This window comes from Centroberyx affinis, unplaced genomic scaffold, assembly GCF_046629955.1.
Source record: "Centroberyx affinis isolate AG114_WGS23_722 - 3 ecotype Tasmania unplaced genomic scaffold, CSIRO-AGI_Caff_v1 ptg004372l_1, whole genome shotgun sequence".
NCBI classification, from domain to species: domain Eukaryota; kingdom Metazoa; phylum Chordata; class Actinopteri; order Beryciformes; family Berycidae; genus Centroberyx; species Centroberyx affinis.
Genome location: NW_027282066.1, coordinates 4,480 through 24,255, shown reverse-complemented (window position 1 = coordinate 24,255; position 19,776 = coordinate 4,480). Strand labels below are relative to the sequence as shown.

Genomic DNA, 19,776 nt, shown 5'->3' with positions numbered 1-19,776 from the left:
AACACCCCGTACAATCAAAAAGTGTGCTTACACAGCATCTCCGCCCGCCCAGAAATCATACTTTATTTCAAACCATATTTGCAAGTTCCCCTTTCAACTAACAGAGAACTAAGTTGGGAAAACTTGTGGGAGGAAGGACTGGCTGATGCGTTAAAGGGGGCGCGCAGACCGATGTGTGCCGACACTTTTTTCTTTTTTGTGAAGTAGCTTAAGCCTATGGGATTCAGCATCCTTTGCCAAACACATCAGAAAACATAACAGGCTACTTTTCATTTTGCATTACAATAAATGCCTTATTTTTGGCTAACAAATTCCAGTATTAAGCCAATAAACATCATCTTCCTCTCTTAGACCACTACAATGTACAAGAACAGGAAATTCTGTAGTTTATATATCAGTAATTTTTTTTTTATTAGGCTACAATTACATGAATACAGAGACAAACATGGATTATTAATGTTTCAACTATACATTATAGTATTATTGAATTTTATTTCCAATATTTCCAATATGTACACTATTTACATAAACAACATTGTGGGGAAACAACATATGTAGCCTAATGTAAAACTCAAATTAAAATTGTTTTAGCCATCATCATGTCATGTGATACCTTCTGCCTGCCCCCCTACACAGGGAGGTCAGAGGTCAGGTTCAGCTACAGCACAGCTAGCAGCCTGGAGCTGGTAGGGCTTCAGTGTGTTGCTCAAGGGCACTTCAGCAGGGCCTCAGTCCTCCCATCTCACAACGCCACTCTGCTGCCCAAAATACATTTCGCCTTAAAGTTGCATAAAAGTAGCTGCCTTGTCACAGAATGATAAGATTAACAATCTATAAAAAAAAACAAAAAAAAACGTTTTTTTAATGCAGCTTCACTGTTAGCTCATTTGCCATAAATGTTAGGGAAACATTTTTGTGCCTCCCTCGTTCCTACACAGACAAGGTGACAAGAGAAGGTATTGGCAGAGTTTTTGCAGAAATTTGGCAGAAGGTATCTTATTGGTTGAGTTAAACCTTAGTGGGCGGAGCCAAAGAACCACAGTGTTTCAGAGCACAAGTTAGCTTAATGTCAAATTTGAATGGCAAAGAAGGAACTCTGGTCAGTAAGTATAAAAAAAAAGTATGAATGGCAATGACTTCATTCAATTCATCCAACGCATTTGTAATCATGGAAGTTCAGCAGGCAAGCTAGCTAGTTTACCTAGATAGCTTCTGACTAATATAGCTAGTTTTAACTCAAAAGCTAAGCTAGGCTAACTAGCTAACCTAGATAACTTAGTATAGCTAAGTTACATTTTCTCAGCTTGTAGTAAGAGCACCAGGCTTCATAATATTAGCTTCCTCCTCTCTTACCTCTTGCCCTTTTCACTTGGCTTCAGTCTAATGTTACTTAGCCAGAAAAACTGTGGTTCTTTGGCTCCGCCCATTTAGGTTTAACTCAACCAATGAGATGAGATTTCTGCCTCCAGAGCAGCTCTGTGTCTGAGAAATGTTTGTATAACTAAAACTCCAATCTGCAGGTATTTCACTGTCACAAAGCAGGCCATATGAAGTCTGTAATGAGCAGCCATTTTCAGTGAGCCGTCTCCACCTCTGCTGTCTTCTGTCCTGTTTGTTTGTCCTCAGCTTCCTCTTTATCTGCTATATGGCCGTTTGGTCTGTCTGTTGAAACCGTCCCCAGCATCTTAGCGCTGTGCTCCTGGGCCTTCGCCCGCAGTGCAGCGATGCTGTTCTCCCTCAGTTCCTCTTTAGAAATGGGCGACTTAGTGTCCTGTGTCCGCCTCTCCTCCTCTTCCTCCATCACGTTCTCCACTGTTATCTCCTGGGGAGGCGACTGCATGCTGCTGGGTTTACTAGGAGATGTGTGGGGGGTCTCCATCGACTTCTTGTGCATTCCTTAAGGGGAAGAGACATTGATTCCAGTTAAGGCTTGTAGAAATAGGACCTTGAAATTCTTTCTGTGAGCACTGACAAGATGTATCTGTTCACACCGTATGAGCTAAGATCTGAGGATTTCTGTCAGATCATAAAACGTCAGACACATCTTAGTCTTGCAGTGTATCCTTGGCTTTAGGAACTCTGTTGTCAAACTGTACAGATGGAAAGTCACTTTGAATTCATCACTAAGGAAGAGCAATAAAATGTACTGTAATGTATTGCTCAAGAGCAAAATGTATGATATGTAGTCAGGTGTTGGAGATTAAAAGAGAGAGAGAGAGCGGGGGGGGGGGAGATGGATAGCAGCTCTTATTCAATTACAGTCACCTAATTGATTTAAACTAATCAATTGACATGTGTCGAGAGAGGAGATTTGATCTAATCTGTCCTGATGAAGTAGGATTATCACCGTATCGACTGCCACCTATTATTGACAAGGTGACACTTTTATTGGCTCCTAACATGAGCAAGGCTTAGCTCCTACCTCCTGTTTGTTAGAATGCATCCCTATTCCCATGCACAGTAACACAAGATATAAAATAGTACTGATACTGATATAAAAAGGTAGGAAGTAAATCCTGTTAGTTCTTGCATTTATTCAAAAAGAGAGAAGGTTTTCTTTGGAACCACAAGCTCTCACCTTGCAATTAAATTGCAAATAAAGTATTTTATCTTATAAACGTTGAAGAAGATGGACTGGCTGATGTGGCTGTAACAATACTCTCCCTCCCAATGTATTGGGTCAGCCAGAGAAGGAAGAGAGTTGATTTGTACTGCAACTAACTGCAAGAGGCAGGCCTCAATGTCCATATTAAAAGGGGAAATAAGTAAGATTTTATTGTCTCATTGTACAAACTGACCCTAATATTATGTGCATTACTTTGCCAGGTGCTGAGTTTACTGGCTTTCAAAACTCAGTTTCTGGCCCATACTCTGTTTTGGAACAAAAATGACATTTTGAGACACTCCTCCCCACACAGTATCAACTGCTCAACAATGGAGGGGGACGGTGCTATGAACGAATGACCAGTGTTGCAAGACAATTCAGCTATGAAGGCTATAAAGTGTCATTCTCAAGATGAAGAAAAAACTACAAAGCAGGATTATTATTAGCCTACAATATTTTGCATCATGGTGTATTATTGCTTCTCTAGACATTTCTGCTTGATCTCTCCTCTAATTAGCTAGTTTACTCATCTCTATTGTGAAAATGTGACTTGTGTCAATTACAGGCCACTGTAATTCAAGGGGATGGGAGGTGTGAATGTGGGCGTCAAACTCTATAATTCTATCAATGTTGTTCCTACTGGCTGCTATTGAAGTCGATAAAGGTCACAGATTACTTAACGGCCCTTTAAATGTTCTCTTAATTGACATTTCACAAGCAAATCCTCCTTCTGCAGCCTCACCAAGTAGCCAGGGGGCACAGGAGTCCATGACGCCGTCCTTGGCCGACTTGAGGATGGACTCGGGGAGGGGGATGGAGTGGCGGACCATGGCTCCGTACAGGCCGTACTCCGCCATCACGCTGCTGCGGCCCCAGCACTTCTCCCTCTTCCTCCACTTGGCCCGGCGGTTCTGAAACCACACCTAGAGGGAAGAAGAGCGGATGAAGGTTACTGTGATACACTTCAGGACTGCAGAATGGTAATCCATGCAATATTCTCAGTAATCAGCACATGAAACTCATAAAGTGACTTGATTTCTATTACAGTTTCCCTGAGAGGCAGGAAAGTGTTCTGTCTGTGGACGTTTTATTAGGCTACTAAAATGTCAGAGCATTGTGCAGGGATTCCCTCTCATCTAATCTTGGGTTACAGTTTCTTTTAAATTTCCTTGTTGCGTGATGCTGCTGGACTGCTCCATCAACACAGATCCTGTCCTTTGTAGACCAAGGTGGAAAATATCAGTTGAACATCGACATCTGCTGGAAGTTTATAGCAGCACAAGAGACTGGTTTGAGACCACGTTTCCTTAGTCTTGACTCAAAACTGAGCACTGGCTTTAGGACACATATTTCTGACTTGGACCCATACTATGGTAAGAGATTAGTGCCATCAGAGATTGTCATTGAACTGCATAATTGCATATTGAACCACTGGATTAAAAAAAATTGATTTGTTGAATAAATGAATTAAAAAAATGAATTTGTAAGGCACAATTAGAATTTGAATGCAATGGCTCAAATGCTCAAATGGTTCAAAATGAACAAGATAAATTCAAATTCATGTAATTCAAATACAATCTCTGCTGGTTCTAATCTCTAATGTAGCTATTGTGTGCTGTACAAAATAGTACTGTAACAGAAGCCCCAATAATTCACAGTTTTAATATGTTTTTCCTCATTGCCTCATGATCCTTTGTCCCCCCATCTGTCTGGTTTCTCCCCATGTTCTCCATTCCTTTACTATATTGATGGCTTGAGAAAAAAAATCACTGCAGTTAACTCAAGCTTTAGTTCCTCTCAAAGGATTGACTATCACACAACAATTTCACAAGCGTTCAGCCCCGAGTACTGTGTGTGTGTGTGTGTGTGTGTGTGTGTGTGTGTGTGTGTGTGTGTGTGTGTGTGTGTATGTGTGTGTGTGTGTGTGTGTGTGTGTTAGATCACCCTCCCTCTGGCTCCTCAAGTGCCTAAATTGATTTCCACCCAGCCAGACCTCGTAATAGCCTCACCAAGCTTGTGAATATGGATGAGGGAGACAGGGAAAAATGAGCATGCTGAAATGGCCATGGAGGCAGGTTGGGATGGTAGGGAATGGTGTGTGTGTGTGTGTGTGTGTGTGCATGTGCGTGTGTGTGTGTGCGTTTCACAGTCATGGAATTAAAAACGATCAAAGCCAAGCCTGGAAAGCCATTCAGGTAGATCTGATGATAACCTCCATCTCATAAAAAGATGGGCCTCAGATGAGCAATCATGCTTTTCGACAGCGACTGTGCGAATGTGTATGTGTGTGTGTGTGTGTGTGTGTGTGTGTGGAGTGTGTGTGTGTGAAGTGCTGCCTGAGAGAGGTGACCCCAGGGGCGTGGAGGCTGATTGAAAAATAAGTTAATTTCCAGGCCCGATCGATGGGCGACAGGCGCTCAAATATCACGGGAAATTAAAATGCTCATAGCAGCCCGGCAGAGCTTTCTCCTCACCCGCTGACCTGTGCTAATTAATTTCTATGTAGTTATCATTTCATTTCGGGGCCGCGGCCCGTCGCTCGGGGGGGGGGGAGAGGTGGCAGGTTCTCTTGAATTAACCAAGTACACTGCATGGGGAAATTGGTTGCTAATGTGAAAGCAGCAGAAGGCATGGTGAAGATGATGATGGAGCACTTATCGACCGATGGCTCTACCTGTCTGTCTGTCTGCCTTACTGTGTATCGTTACCTGTCTCACTGTGCTTGTGTGTGTGTGTGTATATGTGTGTGTGTGTGTGTGTGTATCTGTCTGTCTCCCTCATTTCAATCTCTGTCGATGTTTTGCTCTGTCCAGTGTCTTTGTCTTGTCAAAATCCGTCTTCATAGCTTCATATTATTTATTACAACTTTGTATTACTGATTCTATTTATTTCAGGCATGCACTATGGTTACAAGTAAAGTTTTGATGGAAATACAATGATCATAATGATATTATTTAGAGTTTAATGCATCTTAATTTCAAAATCAATTACTTAGACTGCAATGGTTAGCTTGTAAGCAAAAAACAAGAAGCAAGAAGGGGGGTGTAGGTGAAGTGCATTGGGTGTGTGTGTGTGTGTGTGTGTGTGTGTGTGTGTGTGTGTGTGTGTGTGTGTGTGTGTGAATGGAAGGGGGATGTCAAGCCTACACTGCTTACCATGCATGAAATAGCTCAATTATTTGGGTGAATACTAGTCTGAATCTAGTTTTGGAAGGAGTGATCTGAGTTTAAGAGCAGGATGACTGACTTTGAAAGCCTTTTATGATTTGAATGGTGAATTTAAGATAAGCAATATCAAAACATGCATACCCTACATTTCTGCACCCCGCAGAGCCAGTAACGCACTGAAACACGGACACACACCTGTATCCTGTCCTCTGGCAGCTCGGTCTTCATGGAGAGCATTTCTCGGGCGTAAACGTCCGGGTAGTGAGCTTCATTAAAGGCTTTCTCCAACTCCTCCAGCTGGTAGGAGGTGAAAATGGTTCTGCAGAGAGAAAAAGAGGAACATGTATTAAAATTAATCCTCTTCATAATTTGGATTCTGATATTATATTAACATCATATTTTCACATTTGTATATTTCCAATTACTTATTGCTTAAGCTACTATTTTGTATACATTCAGTCTACAATATTTATATTTACAGTCTACAATATCCTTTTTATTTTTAAATGACGTCAAGTCTTAAAATCCCACATGAAGGAAGTGAATGGAGGTGAAAATGCGAATGAACTGAAATTTTCCAATCCAATTTTTCTTTATATATAAATATAGGAATACCAAAATGAAAATTACAGTAGTCCCCGACAGATTTTCTCATTCCTGAAATATAATGTGATTTTAAGAAGCTTCCACAGTGGAAATAGATACACTGATATTAGATAAAATGTACTAAACACCGGCTGAATCACACAAACCTAAAATAAACACAGGCCTACATCTGATGCACACTTTGTGGCATGACTCACCTTTAAATAGCCTACTCTCAATTTCTCCACAAGTCACGTTTGATCTGATTTAGAATCATAGGCTACAATACATTTTAGAAAGATATTATAAAAATATCACAGCGATAGGCTTCTATAAGTCTTTGTAGGGAAATTACAGGAATATTATACCATAGGAGATAAAAAAAAATAATAATAATAGCATAAAGTCTTTATGAGTAGCCTACCACAGACACGCTATAAATCCCTAGACGGATAATAGAAATATACAGTGATTTTTATCTCGCTGAAAATAAAATAACGAAAATAAACGAAACTAACTGGAAATCATGACACATAGCCTATGCCAGTTCGAAATTAGACGTTAAAATCAGTCTCTAAAAAACTAATTAAAAGTATAGTTCAATGATCTTGTTTTTTCTTTTCATTTTTCTTCCTCTCTTTTCTCCTTTCTGTCTTACCTGTGTCGTCTTTTCTTTCTTTTCTTGCTCAAGGATGATTTGGAGAATTTCTTGTCACTGGAGGAGAGGCTCATATCATCAGAATCTGTAAAGAAACATCAGTTAATATTAGCTAACATGGGTGAATATCCACAGAAAAGAAGTGGGCAAAAAGAAACGCAACAGCAATCACTAAAAACGTTTATAATAAAAACACATAGGCTATAAATAGGCTACATAGGCTACAGAAATAAACTTGTTCTAGGCTGTGCAGGTCGTTATAAAATACATTCGGTGTGTAGGCTATTTTATTTCTGAAAGAGCCTGTAAATTATAACGCATCCATTCATCTAAACATTTTATGTGTAAAACAGAGACATGTTTAAAAATATAATGTCATAAGGCCGCTACATATTTTTCTGTCAAGGTGGATTTCTCCCAGTCTGAAAATCTGCTATAAAGGCAAATCATGGTAGATTAAAAGAAAAATCCATTCTGTTTCCCTCCTTAGCTCTTATTAAATTTATTTTCCAAGCTCTTCTCTCTTACATGATCATGGTCGCAGCAATATTGTCAGGACGCTAATTCTCTGACATTTGCACTCTTTTCCACTGACTGCTTGTCATTTTGCTGAGGCATTAATTGAAGCTTATTCTGCTATTGCAATCTGAATAAGAGCATCACCTGAACGCCAAAAAATGTGAGTAAATGTTTTAACTATTGTAATGTTGATGATCTAAGAAATACATTTAATTAATATGTTGCACTCATTTCAGGCTAATCAGAGGCTCTGAATAAGATCGCCCTCTACATGCCTTAAATTTAAAGTTATCAACCTCAAAATAACACTCACCCGAGCTGGCGGAGTGATGCGCATCCATCTGCGCGTCCATCTGGGATGCTCTGCTGAGCGGCTGCAGGTGAACATTTTGCGCCTCTGACAGCACCTCGAGAAAGGCAGGCTGGCTGTAAAACGAGTGTATTCCCGCTGGTCCTATCAGTCCCATGCCCACACCGACCCCGCCGTGGCCGAGGGCCGACCTGGCGGCCACGAGGTGCGCTCTGTGCGGCAGAGCCTCCAGCGGGCGCCTCGGCGCCGCCGGCGGCTCCTTGTTGAGGCCCAGCAGCTCCTGGATCCCAAAGCCGGTGCGCCGGTGCGCCGTGGAGCCCATCTTCCAGGCCGGAGGCGGCTGCTGGGATCCCCCGTGGGGTCCGGTGGTTTTCTGCTTATTCACAGACTCTGAAAACACAACTCCTTCCTTCCCTGTCATGGCGCTGGGATTCCCCTGATTAGTTTTTGTTTTCCGCTCCCTCCAAAAAAGCTTTAGTCCCTGGTGCAATCAACAGTGTGTCCTACTCTCTCTCTCTTCTCTCTCTCCCTCTCTTTCTCTCTCTCTCTCTCTCACTCACTCACTCTCTCTCCCCCTCTCTCTGCAGAAATGCGCTTTTTATCCAACAGGCAACAGGCGTCAGCCAATCACAAGAGGGAACAGACTCCACAGAGGGGGTCAAAAGTTTCCATCATTTTGGTGATCTAACCTTTATTAACCTATTATATAGAATTTGAGCCAAATATATATGATATAATAATTGTAATAATATTCTATTTTTTAGACATAAAATGGTTAGAGGCGCGGATGCATTATTCTTTAAGCCCTATAACAATAAAATACAGCCAGTGATGGAGTGGTCAATTTAAAAAGTGAGTAACATGACCATCGACAGGAAAACGACCACCAATTAACAAACATCAATTAGGCATAGGCTATTTTCAGAAAAGTAGGCTATTATTTTTTTTCTCTGCTGAAAACCCTATAACTCCAGTTTGACACCACTTAATATGGATTTGAATTTATGTCAAAAATATTTGTCAGAATAAAATTTGGGTAAACTTATTCTGCCAATAAAATGGTGAACAAACTGAATTAGCTGCCCGGGTTTACCCTCCACTGCATCCCTGAATACAATAAAACACCGATCATTTAGGCTATTTATGAAAAAATAGAGCTGTATCTTTTCTAGATGAGCTAAATTGGTGAGTGTTTTGTCCCAGGCTCAGCTGAACTCAGAGAGAGAAGAGGAGAGTGGGGTTTTTTTTAGCTACAGGCCGAGGTAAAAGCCTAATGCCTTGTGTATGAAATGTGTTATATAAATAAAGTTTGCCTTGCCTTGCCTTGCCTTGCCTTGCCTAATGAAATTAGCAAAAAATCGATCAGCGAAAGATGGGCCAAACGCCTGGGCTACTTTCACTGTAACTCTGTCTCCATGTTCCTGTCGCTGAGCATTTGATCCAGGAGTCACCGGGTCGTAAAACAGATCCAATCAGCCGGATAAATCCCTCAAGTCGAGGAAAATCAGCTTAATTTGCAACACGTTTGTCCTAAACCACCGAAACCACGTCAATGTAGACATTTAGACTGAGCAAAAATGACCAACATGATTGAAAAACTGAAAATTATAGACTATCATATTTACTGAGACTGACTAGATAATCTGCCTTGGAAATAATTATTAGTAGACTAAAAAGTAAACTAGGTAGGCCTACTAACTGTTGTGGTTTAGCCTAATTATATTACTTATGAGAATTAATGATTCAGTGGTAGGCTAAATAAAAAGGTAAACATCAGGAGGCATTACACTGTACAAACAAAACTAAGTTAAATTTTCATAAAATCAGTCATTTATTCTTTTTATCTCCCTTAAAAGACCATATCTTCGTTTGATTTACCTAAGTCTGATGCTATAAGAGGCATAATGCATGTCATGTCAGCCTGTTAAAGGTGAGTAAACTTCACCTTCCACTTCATCCTGCTGAGCCGCTGTAGTGTTATTATTTCCGCTTTAATCAGGAAGTCGGCCTATAGCTCCTTTCACTGTTTATATAGTCTAGTCAGAGCAGGTTTCCATGCAATATGCCTAGTAATTCATGAAAAAAACAATCACAACCATAATCTCTGATACATTGTCACATTAAACACAGGCAAACTATTTGTCTTAATTTCGCTCAGGTCACAAGCATGGAAAAAAATGTGGACATTCAGAGATCATGTCCAAACTCACTTCAGCCAATTCAGCCTAATTCAGCTTCTTATTAGTAGTATAAGGAATAACTAATTGATTTGTGAAGCATTATCCCCAACGTCCCATCTAATTCTCCCTGTATGATTTGCATATTCTAATTAGTTTTGCACACTAAACGTTTTGTCTTTGGTGTCAGTCTGCGCATCTGTTGATAGGTTATTAAGCTTTTTTTTTTCTCTTCGACAGGTCACATGATAAAGAGTACAATGTCCCAGTTCAGGGTATTTAGGACACACCAGGGTGGCATTACAAGACAATTAAATTCGAGACAAACACTGAACCAAATGCCTTCATGCAATGTAACGACAGATTTATTTACCTCATGGGGTAAAATATTTTTTGCAGTACTATAGGTCTAATCCAAATCCAATACAAAAAGCTGTTACATAGACTAAAAGGTTACACAATGGTCCAAGCAGAACGCATAAAATCCGATGTTGAAAGTGATAGCAAAGGGGGCATCGAGTACAGATTTAGGACGTCCGGGGAAATCATCCTCAGTTTCTCTTCATCCTCATTCATCACGCTTTTTTACAGGCTACCTCAGAGGTTTTCAAATTGAAATCCAATGGGGAAATTATTGAAAATACCCTTTATTTGTATGTCTATACAAACTTAATCCTCGCTAATCAGCTATTATTCAATTATTGCGGAGTTTCAATCGTTCACAGATAATTTGCGGCACGCTTTTGGACATCTGGACACATAATTATGTCGAGGAGAAGAGACAATTTATGGAGATGAGCGGACGCCTTGGATGGATGCGGAGATATAACCTTATCAATGGGACATGTGGTGATGAATAAATAAATACTCGGTTCCTGTGGGACTGTTTGGCACCCGCGTGCGTCAGGCTGTCCTTTTGGTGGCTGATGCTAAAAACGCACAACAGATTTTGGTGCTGGTTTCTAATCTGAGAGATGGTCAGAAGATATGAGATCACCCTGGTGATGTCATTTACTGCGTGTCGTTTTCTCGTGTCAGGATGCTTTGTGTAGAATACATTGCGCATCATTTCCCTTAGGAAAAGAGAAATCCTATAAGGGATTTAAGAAGGAACTTTAAACTATCATACAGGTCTGTTATGCCACAGAAAACCCTATAGGTTAGAAATACCATGGGAGATAAAAGTACAACAAAGTACAATAAAGTCACTATAAACTTACAGACCCTATAGAACTATTAATTAAAGACTTTTCGTTAGGGTGCTGAGAGATTTATTTGATAATGCAAGACAAAGCTTTAGTAGATTATTGATGTTGGTTTACTGGCATTTATTTTACTTTAGTGTGAAATTGTAAATGATGGGAAAATTAAAAAGAAAAAAGAACGGATAGGCTATTAGGTGTGTAGAAAGTGTTGCAACATGTTAAAAATGATTTGAACTGATTCTCACAAATCAAATAGCAGAGAGAGAGAGAGAGAGAGAGTCAAATTACCTTACCTTATTTTCACAGCAACTCATGAGAAGCTATTAGAGAGACATTTCATTAGAGGTGAATGAAGAGATCAATGCCATACCAATAGCTATGCTAATGAGGTTCTTACATTGTCCATACAATCACAAGTACACACACACACATGCACGCACGCATGCACACACACACACACACACACACACCTATAAGCTACCACCAGACTATTATGAATTCAGATGACATCCTCAGATCACATCCTTCCACCCAGATGCGACAGCCATTAGACTGTGGATAGAAACACAGTTTTGCATCACACATCTCACTGCTGTAAGGAAGATGGCAGTTGACCTGGCAGGGGCTTCCTAAAGGCATCTTAATTAAAAGTTCCTCTCTGTCCCACTGACTTACAATGGGTGTGATCCGAAGCTTTTGGACCAACAAGGCCTGATCTCAGCACTCAGATAAAGAGAGAGGAGGCACAAATAAAATGATCCTCATGAAGATTAGGGGAAGATTTAATGCTGCTAGAGAGATTTGATAGTGTCGCCCCCATTAAATGCTGCAACGTTTTGCTGCAGGGATTGAGTGTTAAACAGCTGTTTACGAGAATCGTTGGTTGGCTCTGATCCCCTTTTTTAAATCTTAGGACGATGAAGTGTGCACCAGCTTCTTTACATTTACTGTACATGCAGATTTAACAGCATCATGTGTGTCTGTACAGTCTGCACATTACTTTTACACATTAAACTACTTAAAATTATAGTGTGAAAGCTTCATGAATGTTTGTCAGATTTGTTAGAAGATTTCTACATTACTACACAACAATCATTTTGAAATGTCTCAGCTGGTCAGGACAAGGAAACATTAGCCCAGAAGGTGTTAAATGATTGTTTTTTTTTCCATGACACTTCTCTTTTCACTATAAGTGTTACGATAATTTTGTGTTTAACAAAAAACCAAACACTTCCCATGTAACAGCAGCTTAAAGGGCAAGTCAGGACAAGTCTCATACATGCCATAATAATAAAAGCGAATGCCTGACATTGTCTAAGTTATGAGACAATGAGGCATTTTGAAATATTATGATTTGATCTGGAATTAATCCAATATCTGTCTATGTTCCATTTATTGTACCATGCACTTTCAGAAACAATTTGTAGCATAAAAAAAATTGTATTGCAAGGTAAAAAAAAAAATGAAATTGAAATCCATTTGATGTTCTACTCTGCCTTGCATATTGAAATGAGAAGTGTGCTTTTTAGTAAATGTCTTCTATTCTTCTGTTAATTTCTTTGGTTTGGATGATTTATGAAAGACTGAAGTAATGTTTCAGAAAAGGTGGATTCAATGTGGTAAACTTTATTTGTAAGGCCTGGGAAAAAAGGCAAAATACTTTGTGTTTGATTTGAGTTTGCAGTTTTTCTTTACGTTGTACACCAATGCAACTGAATATATAGTGTCTTGTAAGTCTGTGTGGGCTGGGCACTTTGTGCATGACAATAAAACAAAAACAAAAGAAATCAATCAATCAATCAGTCAAACCTATTCCAAGATTAAAGTGTTCCTATCAGTGGAAATATCCGTAAAACAATAGATTTGGACCGGGCTTAGAGCTGCCAACCCTTTGAAGGTGCTAAAGGTTCAGTGGTTGTATCTTTACAGACTGGACCAGTGATGAGGGGCTACTGGCCAAGATTGTTCCTTATTTTCTGTGATCGTCTAGAGAACAAATACTACAGAAGATGAAGAGGCACTAATTGGCTTTTGCATCACCATCTACAATATATTTCATTAGGAGAATGTAAGTAAGTAATCAAAACTTTATTCATACAGCACCTTTCTAAACTGTGGTTACAAAGTGCTTCTCTATGGGATACTAGAAAAATGAGAACACATTAAACAGTAAAATAGTAAAACAAGGAGAACATATAGTACAAGAAATTAAACATCAAACACAATCAAAGGCAAGATAATAAAAAAGGGTCTTAAGCCAGTGTTTAAAGATGTTAGTTCATTTGGATAATATGGCATGCAAGAGTGGGGAAACCATCCTTCTTCATTTTACTATACTCAATTTTAACAAAACTTGATAAAGCATTGAAAATTTTGTGAATAACAGAAACGGCGTGTCAGTTTCACCATGACTGGATTGCACCTGTCCATGCTCTATTGCTTCCAAACTGACTCAACTACAGTCAGATCCTCATTTCACCATAAATATGCCACAATACCCAAAGTAACCACAATAAACAGACAAACAAAACAAACAAGTTAACGCTGACACCATGTTGAAGTGGATTATTGAATGCCACTAAACATACAGGACCTCTGACTTTATTCCATAGTAGAGAGAAGCAATGGTCCAACAGCATCTTTGTCCCGTAGTTATTTCCTACCAAAGACATTCATGATACACGGTAGAACTGAATGCTGCCTACCGACTAATTCATCAAGTTTTATTCAGATCACTCATTCAATACAAGTGATTCAGGACTAGAGAGGTCTGGATCAAAGTCATGGACTGGCAGTATTTCTCAAAGACCTTCAGCCTCTCTCAGCCTGGGCTATCTTTTGTTTGTCTGCGGTCCAGAAATGGCTCTTCTAATCTAGCTAATTGCCATTTCCCAGAGCTCGGCATTCAGGACGAAGAGTTGGGTCACCAAACAGCCGTTGATCAAAACATCTTATTGAGGTGAAGAAACAAAGGCGCTCACAATTACAACAATGTGCCGCTGGTGATTCAACTGTTTGCTCTGTATGCACAAAGCATTAATTAGGGCAATAACTTCATGCTAGTGCCGTTCCATAGTCTCCATTTCTATATGAGTGCATCTATTTAGGCTCTGAAGTTTGTAGGAGACTCTGACTTGCCGAGTATGCCACATTCCCCCACTGCATGTGCAGATGTGTTATTAGCGTAATGAGGGAAAAAAAAACTTTGGGAAACGTGGGAGAGAGGCCCCCTCACCAAAAATTTCTTGACAAAATAATATTCCTCATTGTGGCTGCCCGTAACGAGAATTGACATAATTACTTGGGCCCATTTCTTGTCTAATTAGCACACTTCCAGAGCGGACAAGGACTAGCAGTTAGGCAGGAGAAGGGAATCGGACAGGCATGGCAATAGCAACACAAAAAGGGGGCCCCCGGTTTCAGCGTAATTAGGTGAGACAATGCCCCTGACTGTTTTGAGCTGTGGCAGTGGCTGAGCGCCGGGGCCGAGCGGGCGAGCGGTCGCCCCGCGAGGTACACATCTCCCCGAGACCCTAATAAGCCCCTAATTGTCTTTCCTGATTCACATGGGCAGCGCCAGCAGACACTAAGACAGCCCATTCCCGGTCTCCTGCCGTGAGCTTGGCCCTCTTCGTGCAGAAAGGGAGAAATGTGCGTTGACTGACTCGGGACCTTTACTGTTTGGCCCACAAACGCCAGACATCTTGCGTTAAACATCCTGTGATGGCGTCCCAAGCCTGGAGAGCTGCCAAGATGTCCAGCCATGTTCCGCATCAGACCGGTCTGAAACACCAGACGTCCAGAATGTCATCAGGAGGGGACGTCCTGCATCTGAAATGACTCAGTTCAGCACTTTGTTCAGACCGTGGGGGAAGATACAGCCAAAATCATATTAAAAAAAGAGAGAAATGCTTGATTTATTTAAGTGATGACAGAACTCTTAAGTGTCTACTGGCAAGATAAATATATTCGCAACATAAATCAGACACTCTTCAACTTATTTGTAACCATATTCTAATAATACTTCAGTCTAACCCAGGTCTGAACTTGTTTGTGCTTGATTCACTTTATTCTTTTGCAGCTAAAGAAAGCTTTGAGCCACAAGTAGCTGAGCTCTGCAGGCTGCATTTCAACACTCTGGGACAAGCCTGTTTAAAGACACACACACAGGCACAGGCACACACACACACACACACACGCACACACACTTAATCCTCCGTGGCAGACTGGTCCAGTCCATCTCCAGACATATTGCATATGGTTGGGGTCACTTCCGATGGCAGGTGGTACCACCAAAGACACAATATTCCATAATTCTCTCTCTCTCTCTCTCTCACTCTCTCTCTCTCTCTCACACACACACACACACACACACACACACACACACACACCTCCAGCCCCAACAACATTACCACCCCCTACAGTCAAGACCTCGCAGCTCGGAGGAACGTCAATTTGATGTGCCCTCAGTCCTTTAATTAGCTGTCAATTAGTGCAAATGAATCAACTCTTCGCCTAATTAAGCAATGCCACCAGGCAGCTCCCATATACATGCCATTGTGTGAGCAGCATGAGAAAACCACAGCTAGCAAACTCGTTTTGGATCAGGAGTGCAACTTAACGATCACACTGTCGCTGTGTTCAGGGAGGCAGGGGGAGCTGGTGTGTGTGTGTGTGTGCGTGTGTGTGTGTGTGTATAGAGTGGAAGGGAGGGTGGAAGTATTCACAGAGTTTTTGCCACAAAGGACAGGCAATGCAATGATGATTACATTCATAAAAACATTTTACAATCTTAACTAAAGTATGTAATATTATTTTCCCAAATCATATTTTTTTAGCATACAATTTGTGCATCAACCTAGCTGAGTACCATCAAGGCTTTACTGTGCAAAACAAGCATGCAAGACATTAGTCCACTTTCTTAATTTCACATTTTTAGTCCACTTTCACATACACACACACACACACACACACACACACTTACACACACACACACACACACACACACACGGACATAAGCACTTAGCTCTCCACTTAGGCCTTTAAATGTTTCTAATCTTCTAATCCCCCAAATATCTCTTGGTTTAATTTCTGATTCAGATGAATTCCCTGGGGATTCAACACCAGCTTGTCCTTTAGTGAGAAGACTTCATTTATCCAAAGTCTATGAACAAATCTGTCAAGGCTAGTGCCATTTCTGCTGATTTAAAAATACTGGGTGGACACGAATCCCAGCCTTCTGCTCAACTTCCAGGTGGGACAGAAAGAAATTGTGCATCCATTCCAGCATCAGTTTTTTTTTTTTCTAATCATGACTATCAGCTTTTTCCACTCTCACATGAATTAGCAGACACTTGGCTACCCAAGAGTCACAAGTTTAGATTATATTATGCTTTTGTCCTATAAGAAATAAGTCAAACGCTCTCCCACCAGCCTATTTTTATCATTTAAACAGCCATGTTCATATGGAAGTCTTATTTTTGATACTGGGCTGAGCTTTGACATCTCTCCTCCATTTATGATTTCCAATTTCCAAATTTTTATGATTTCCCTTGGATTAATTGCCTGTGCTTTCCTCCCACTCTTACCCCCACCGTCCCCTTCTGCCTCTCCCTCTGTCCCTCCCACCTGCAGCCACCACACTCCAGAAAATTGTTTTCCAATGCAAACCACATACTTAATTTACAGTCAGAGGGGAGAAGTAATTTATACAAACATCTGTTCAGTTCTGACTTTCAAAATAAGATCCTATTTTGCACTCTGACAGGCAATTCGTAAAAGTGAATGACTGAGTCGACTGAATTAAATATCGGCGTCATCTCAAATTGAAATAAAGTGAAGCTACGTACATTGTTTGTTTACAAATGAATTCAGAGGTCATTGGAATCTCTTTTCTACATTTTTAAGTTTTTCAGCAATTCATTTCTATAGGTTGTTTCATATTCACTGAAATCTAATTTTCAATCAAGACATCAATTTCAATCTGTCTTCTGACCATTTTCTACAGTGGAAAAGTTAGAGTAAACTCTGCAATGTTACAGCTGTACGCTGTCTGATATGGAGTCTTCACCTTGAGAATAGGCCGAAACATGGTGCTAATTGGACTGGGATTCATTCATGTGCTGTTTTCTGCTTTGTGCACACTGGAGAAGACAGAAAACCCTTTGTGATCTTTGGTTACTGCTTCAAGCATATTTAAATATTTGCTGTACATGTTTATTCAACAGAGGAAATGTTTGGAATGTAAAAGGTGAGGAGAGTGGTGAAGGCTTGATACAGTAAGATGGAGAGGTGATTCTACACACATAAGGACACACACACACGTAGGGCGATCAATAGTGATGAATGGAGGGCAGAAATTTGTTTAGGTGATTCAAAAGGTCAATTGGGCTACTGATTCAACACTCAATCAGCACCTCGTTATGGCTCTCTCTGAATCAAGTGCATGAATTCCCTAATATTAGGTGAGCTGGATGGTTAGTACGGTCATAAATCAATTTTAAGCGGAAATATAGTAAGTAAATATTTATCTTACTTCTAACAGCTGTATTGGCAACAGACACACAAATAACACCTGAAAACACAAAGATATTCTCTGTAGAACATTGTTGCTGTCAATGAAGAGTCTTCAGCTAATACTCGGCATCAGTTTATAGAGAATCTGTAGAATGTGCTGGTCCCATTTTCTGTCTTCTAGTAAATATTTTCATGCAAACAATAAGAAGTAAGGATGCTTTGTGTCAAGAAGAAGCAAACTGGTTCGAGGCAGGTGAGCAGTTAAACCGAGTTCCCTCCCTGCCTTCCTTCAGCAGCCACTCTGAGCCATTACAGAGTGTAATTGTTATTTAATGGATTAAACATTCATCCTTCCTGTCCAAACCCCCAGGGAGCAGGATGACAGCCTCACCATGTTCGCACAGCTAAACACCCCCCCACCACATACAAGCACACACACACACACACACACACACACACACACACCACACTCTCGACGCTCACTTGACACCAGTGTTTGCGCTCAAAATTCAATTACCCACTTATTGATACCTCTCTGGGGTGCTAAAGAAGTGGACATGGAGGAGGAGAGGGGGGTGATGATTTCCCAAGAGGCTGCAGACTCCTCTGCACATCTCCAGCTGGATCTATTTCATGGCTTTACTCATCACCGCGGGGCGCAGATGGAACATAAGGAGCCGTCATACACCTGCACACACCAACACACACAGACACAGACACGCTCATATGTGCACACACACACACACACACACACACACACACTCGCACAGTCATACGTGCATGCTAATGCACATGCACACACAAACAAAGTAGTTTATTATAATGAGTGCAAACATTGAGAGGGTTATGAGACATTAAAATAAATAAATCAAGGGTTTGGTGCAAAAGGGGCGTTCAACATTTTGGTTGAAAATGAGCTTTTACCAATATGCAGAATTTGATGTTGCAATCCTTTCTGCAATAATCCAAGATGAGCATTCATACAGAAGTCAAATTCAGATGAGTATTATATATCATTGGAAAGCTCCTGTTGTCATCAATCTGATAGTCAAAAGAACGCTTTTGGAATGTAAATAAAATTTAAATAAAGAGGTAAATCCTAAAGAGTCAAGTGTCCAAACCCAAGATTGAATTTGGTGCAAAAAGGGCTTAACTGCACTTAGTAGCTTTTTATAGGACAGCAGTTTTCTAAATCTTAATTGCTGTAAAAGTATAAATGGATCCTGTCAATCATTTAAACATTTGTTTTGCTCTGCTATAAAATTAAGAAAATGTAATTTATGCCCCTTTGGTTCCACCAAACCAAGTGGCCCTAAAACAATATCTCAAGTCGTGATTGCACTTCCTGATATTGTGCCTTATTTTCAGTCACTCTCATTGCACACTCATTCCATATTCTCCACAAAATTTCTTTCCTTCCTTTTGGTCTTATTCCATTGAATTTTCACAAGAATGCTTAATGTAAAAAGGTTTATTGATTTCAACCATCACAGCAGATCAGGGATTTACACCAAGAAGTCATCTGGCCAAGACATCATTAGCTGGATTTACACTTCTTGTATAAACCTGCTTTTTAAACCTACATGGCAGACCTGAATTTTTTTTCTATACAGAAATCCTGTGCTATAATTTTGTATAGGAATAAATAAGATTCCTGACGTGTTTCTCCATATTCAGAAAACTCATAGATGAAAGAAGGGAGATTTGAGGCTGCAGTCAACCCAGCCAAGACTTTATTTTAAGGACTAGACTTGATCGACACCAGAGCCTCCGTCCATTGAGGACAAATTGATACTGCTTGCTATTATTTGATTACTTGCAGTGAGGCGCTGACAAGAAACACCATGGAACTGAGGGTTTGTATTGATCTTTGTTCAGAGTGGATCCGGCATGTAGCTGATATTAGATGTTTCACCAAAATGATCGGTTACTATTTTGTCTTCAGAAATACATTTTATTGCCTCTGTGGCTTAGCAGTCTGACGTGTTGTTGCTGTTGGGAACATCATTTACATTCTGACTGAGGGTGCGGTCA

At 40.4% G+C, this 19,776-nt stretch overlaps 1 protein-coding gene across 1 annotated transcript; it reads right to left on the bottom strand.

The window, feature by feature from the left end:
* Nucleotides 1–1,573: 1,573 nt before the first annotated feature.
* Nucleotides 1,574–8,265, bottom strand: LOC139664788 (visual system homeobox 2-like). The gene is made up of 5 exons (XM_071543745.1): nt 7,848–8,265; nt 7,016–7,100; nt 5,968–6,091; nt 3,348–3,528; nt 1,574–1,896 (listed from the first exon to the last, which is right to left on the bottom strand). The coding sequence occupies exons 1-5, from the start codon at nt 8,263–8,265 to the stop codon at nt 1,574–1,576; spliced, it is 1,131 nt and encodes a 376-aa protein (XP_071399846.1).
* Nucleotides 8,266–19,776: the final 11,511 nt, after the last annotated feature.

Bases quoted from the DNA above. Each gene is read 5' to 3' on its own strand.
- LOC139664788 (XM_071543745.1), bottom strand. From the start codon at position 8,265: ATGACAGGGAAGGAAGGAGTTGTGTTTTCAGAGTCTGTGAATAAGCAG. The intron at 3,529-5,967 runs GTGTGTGTCCGT...TCTTCCCTCTAG, and splicing joins TGCCAGAGGACAGGATACAG to GTGTGGTTTCAGAACCGCCG. The intron at 1,897-3,347 runs GTGAGGCTGCAG...CTTCCCCTTAAG, and splicing joins CTGTGCCCCCTGGCTACTTG to GAATGCACAAGAAGTCGATG.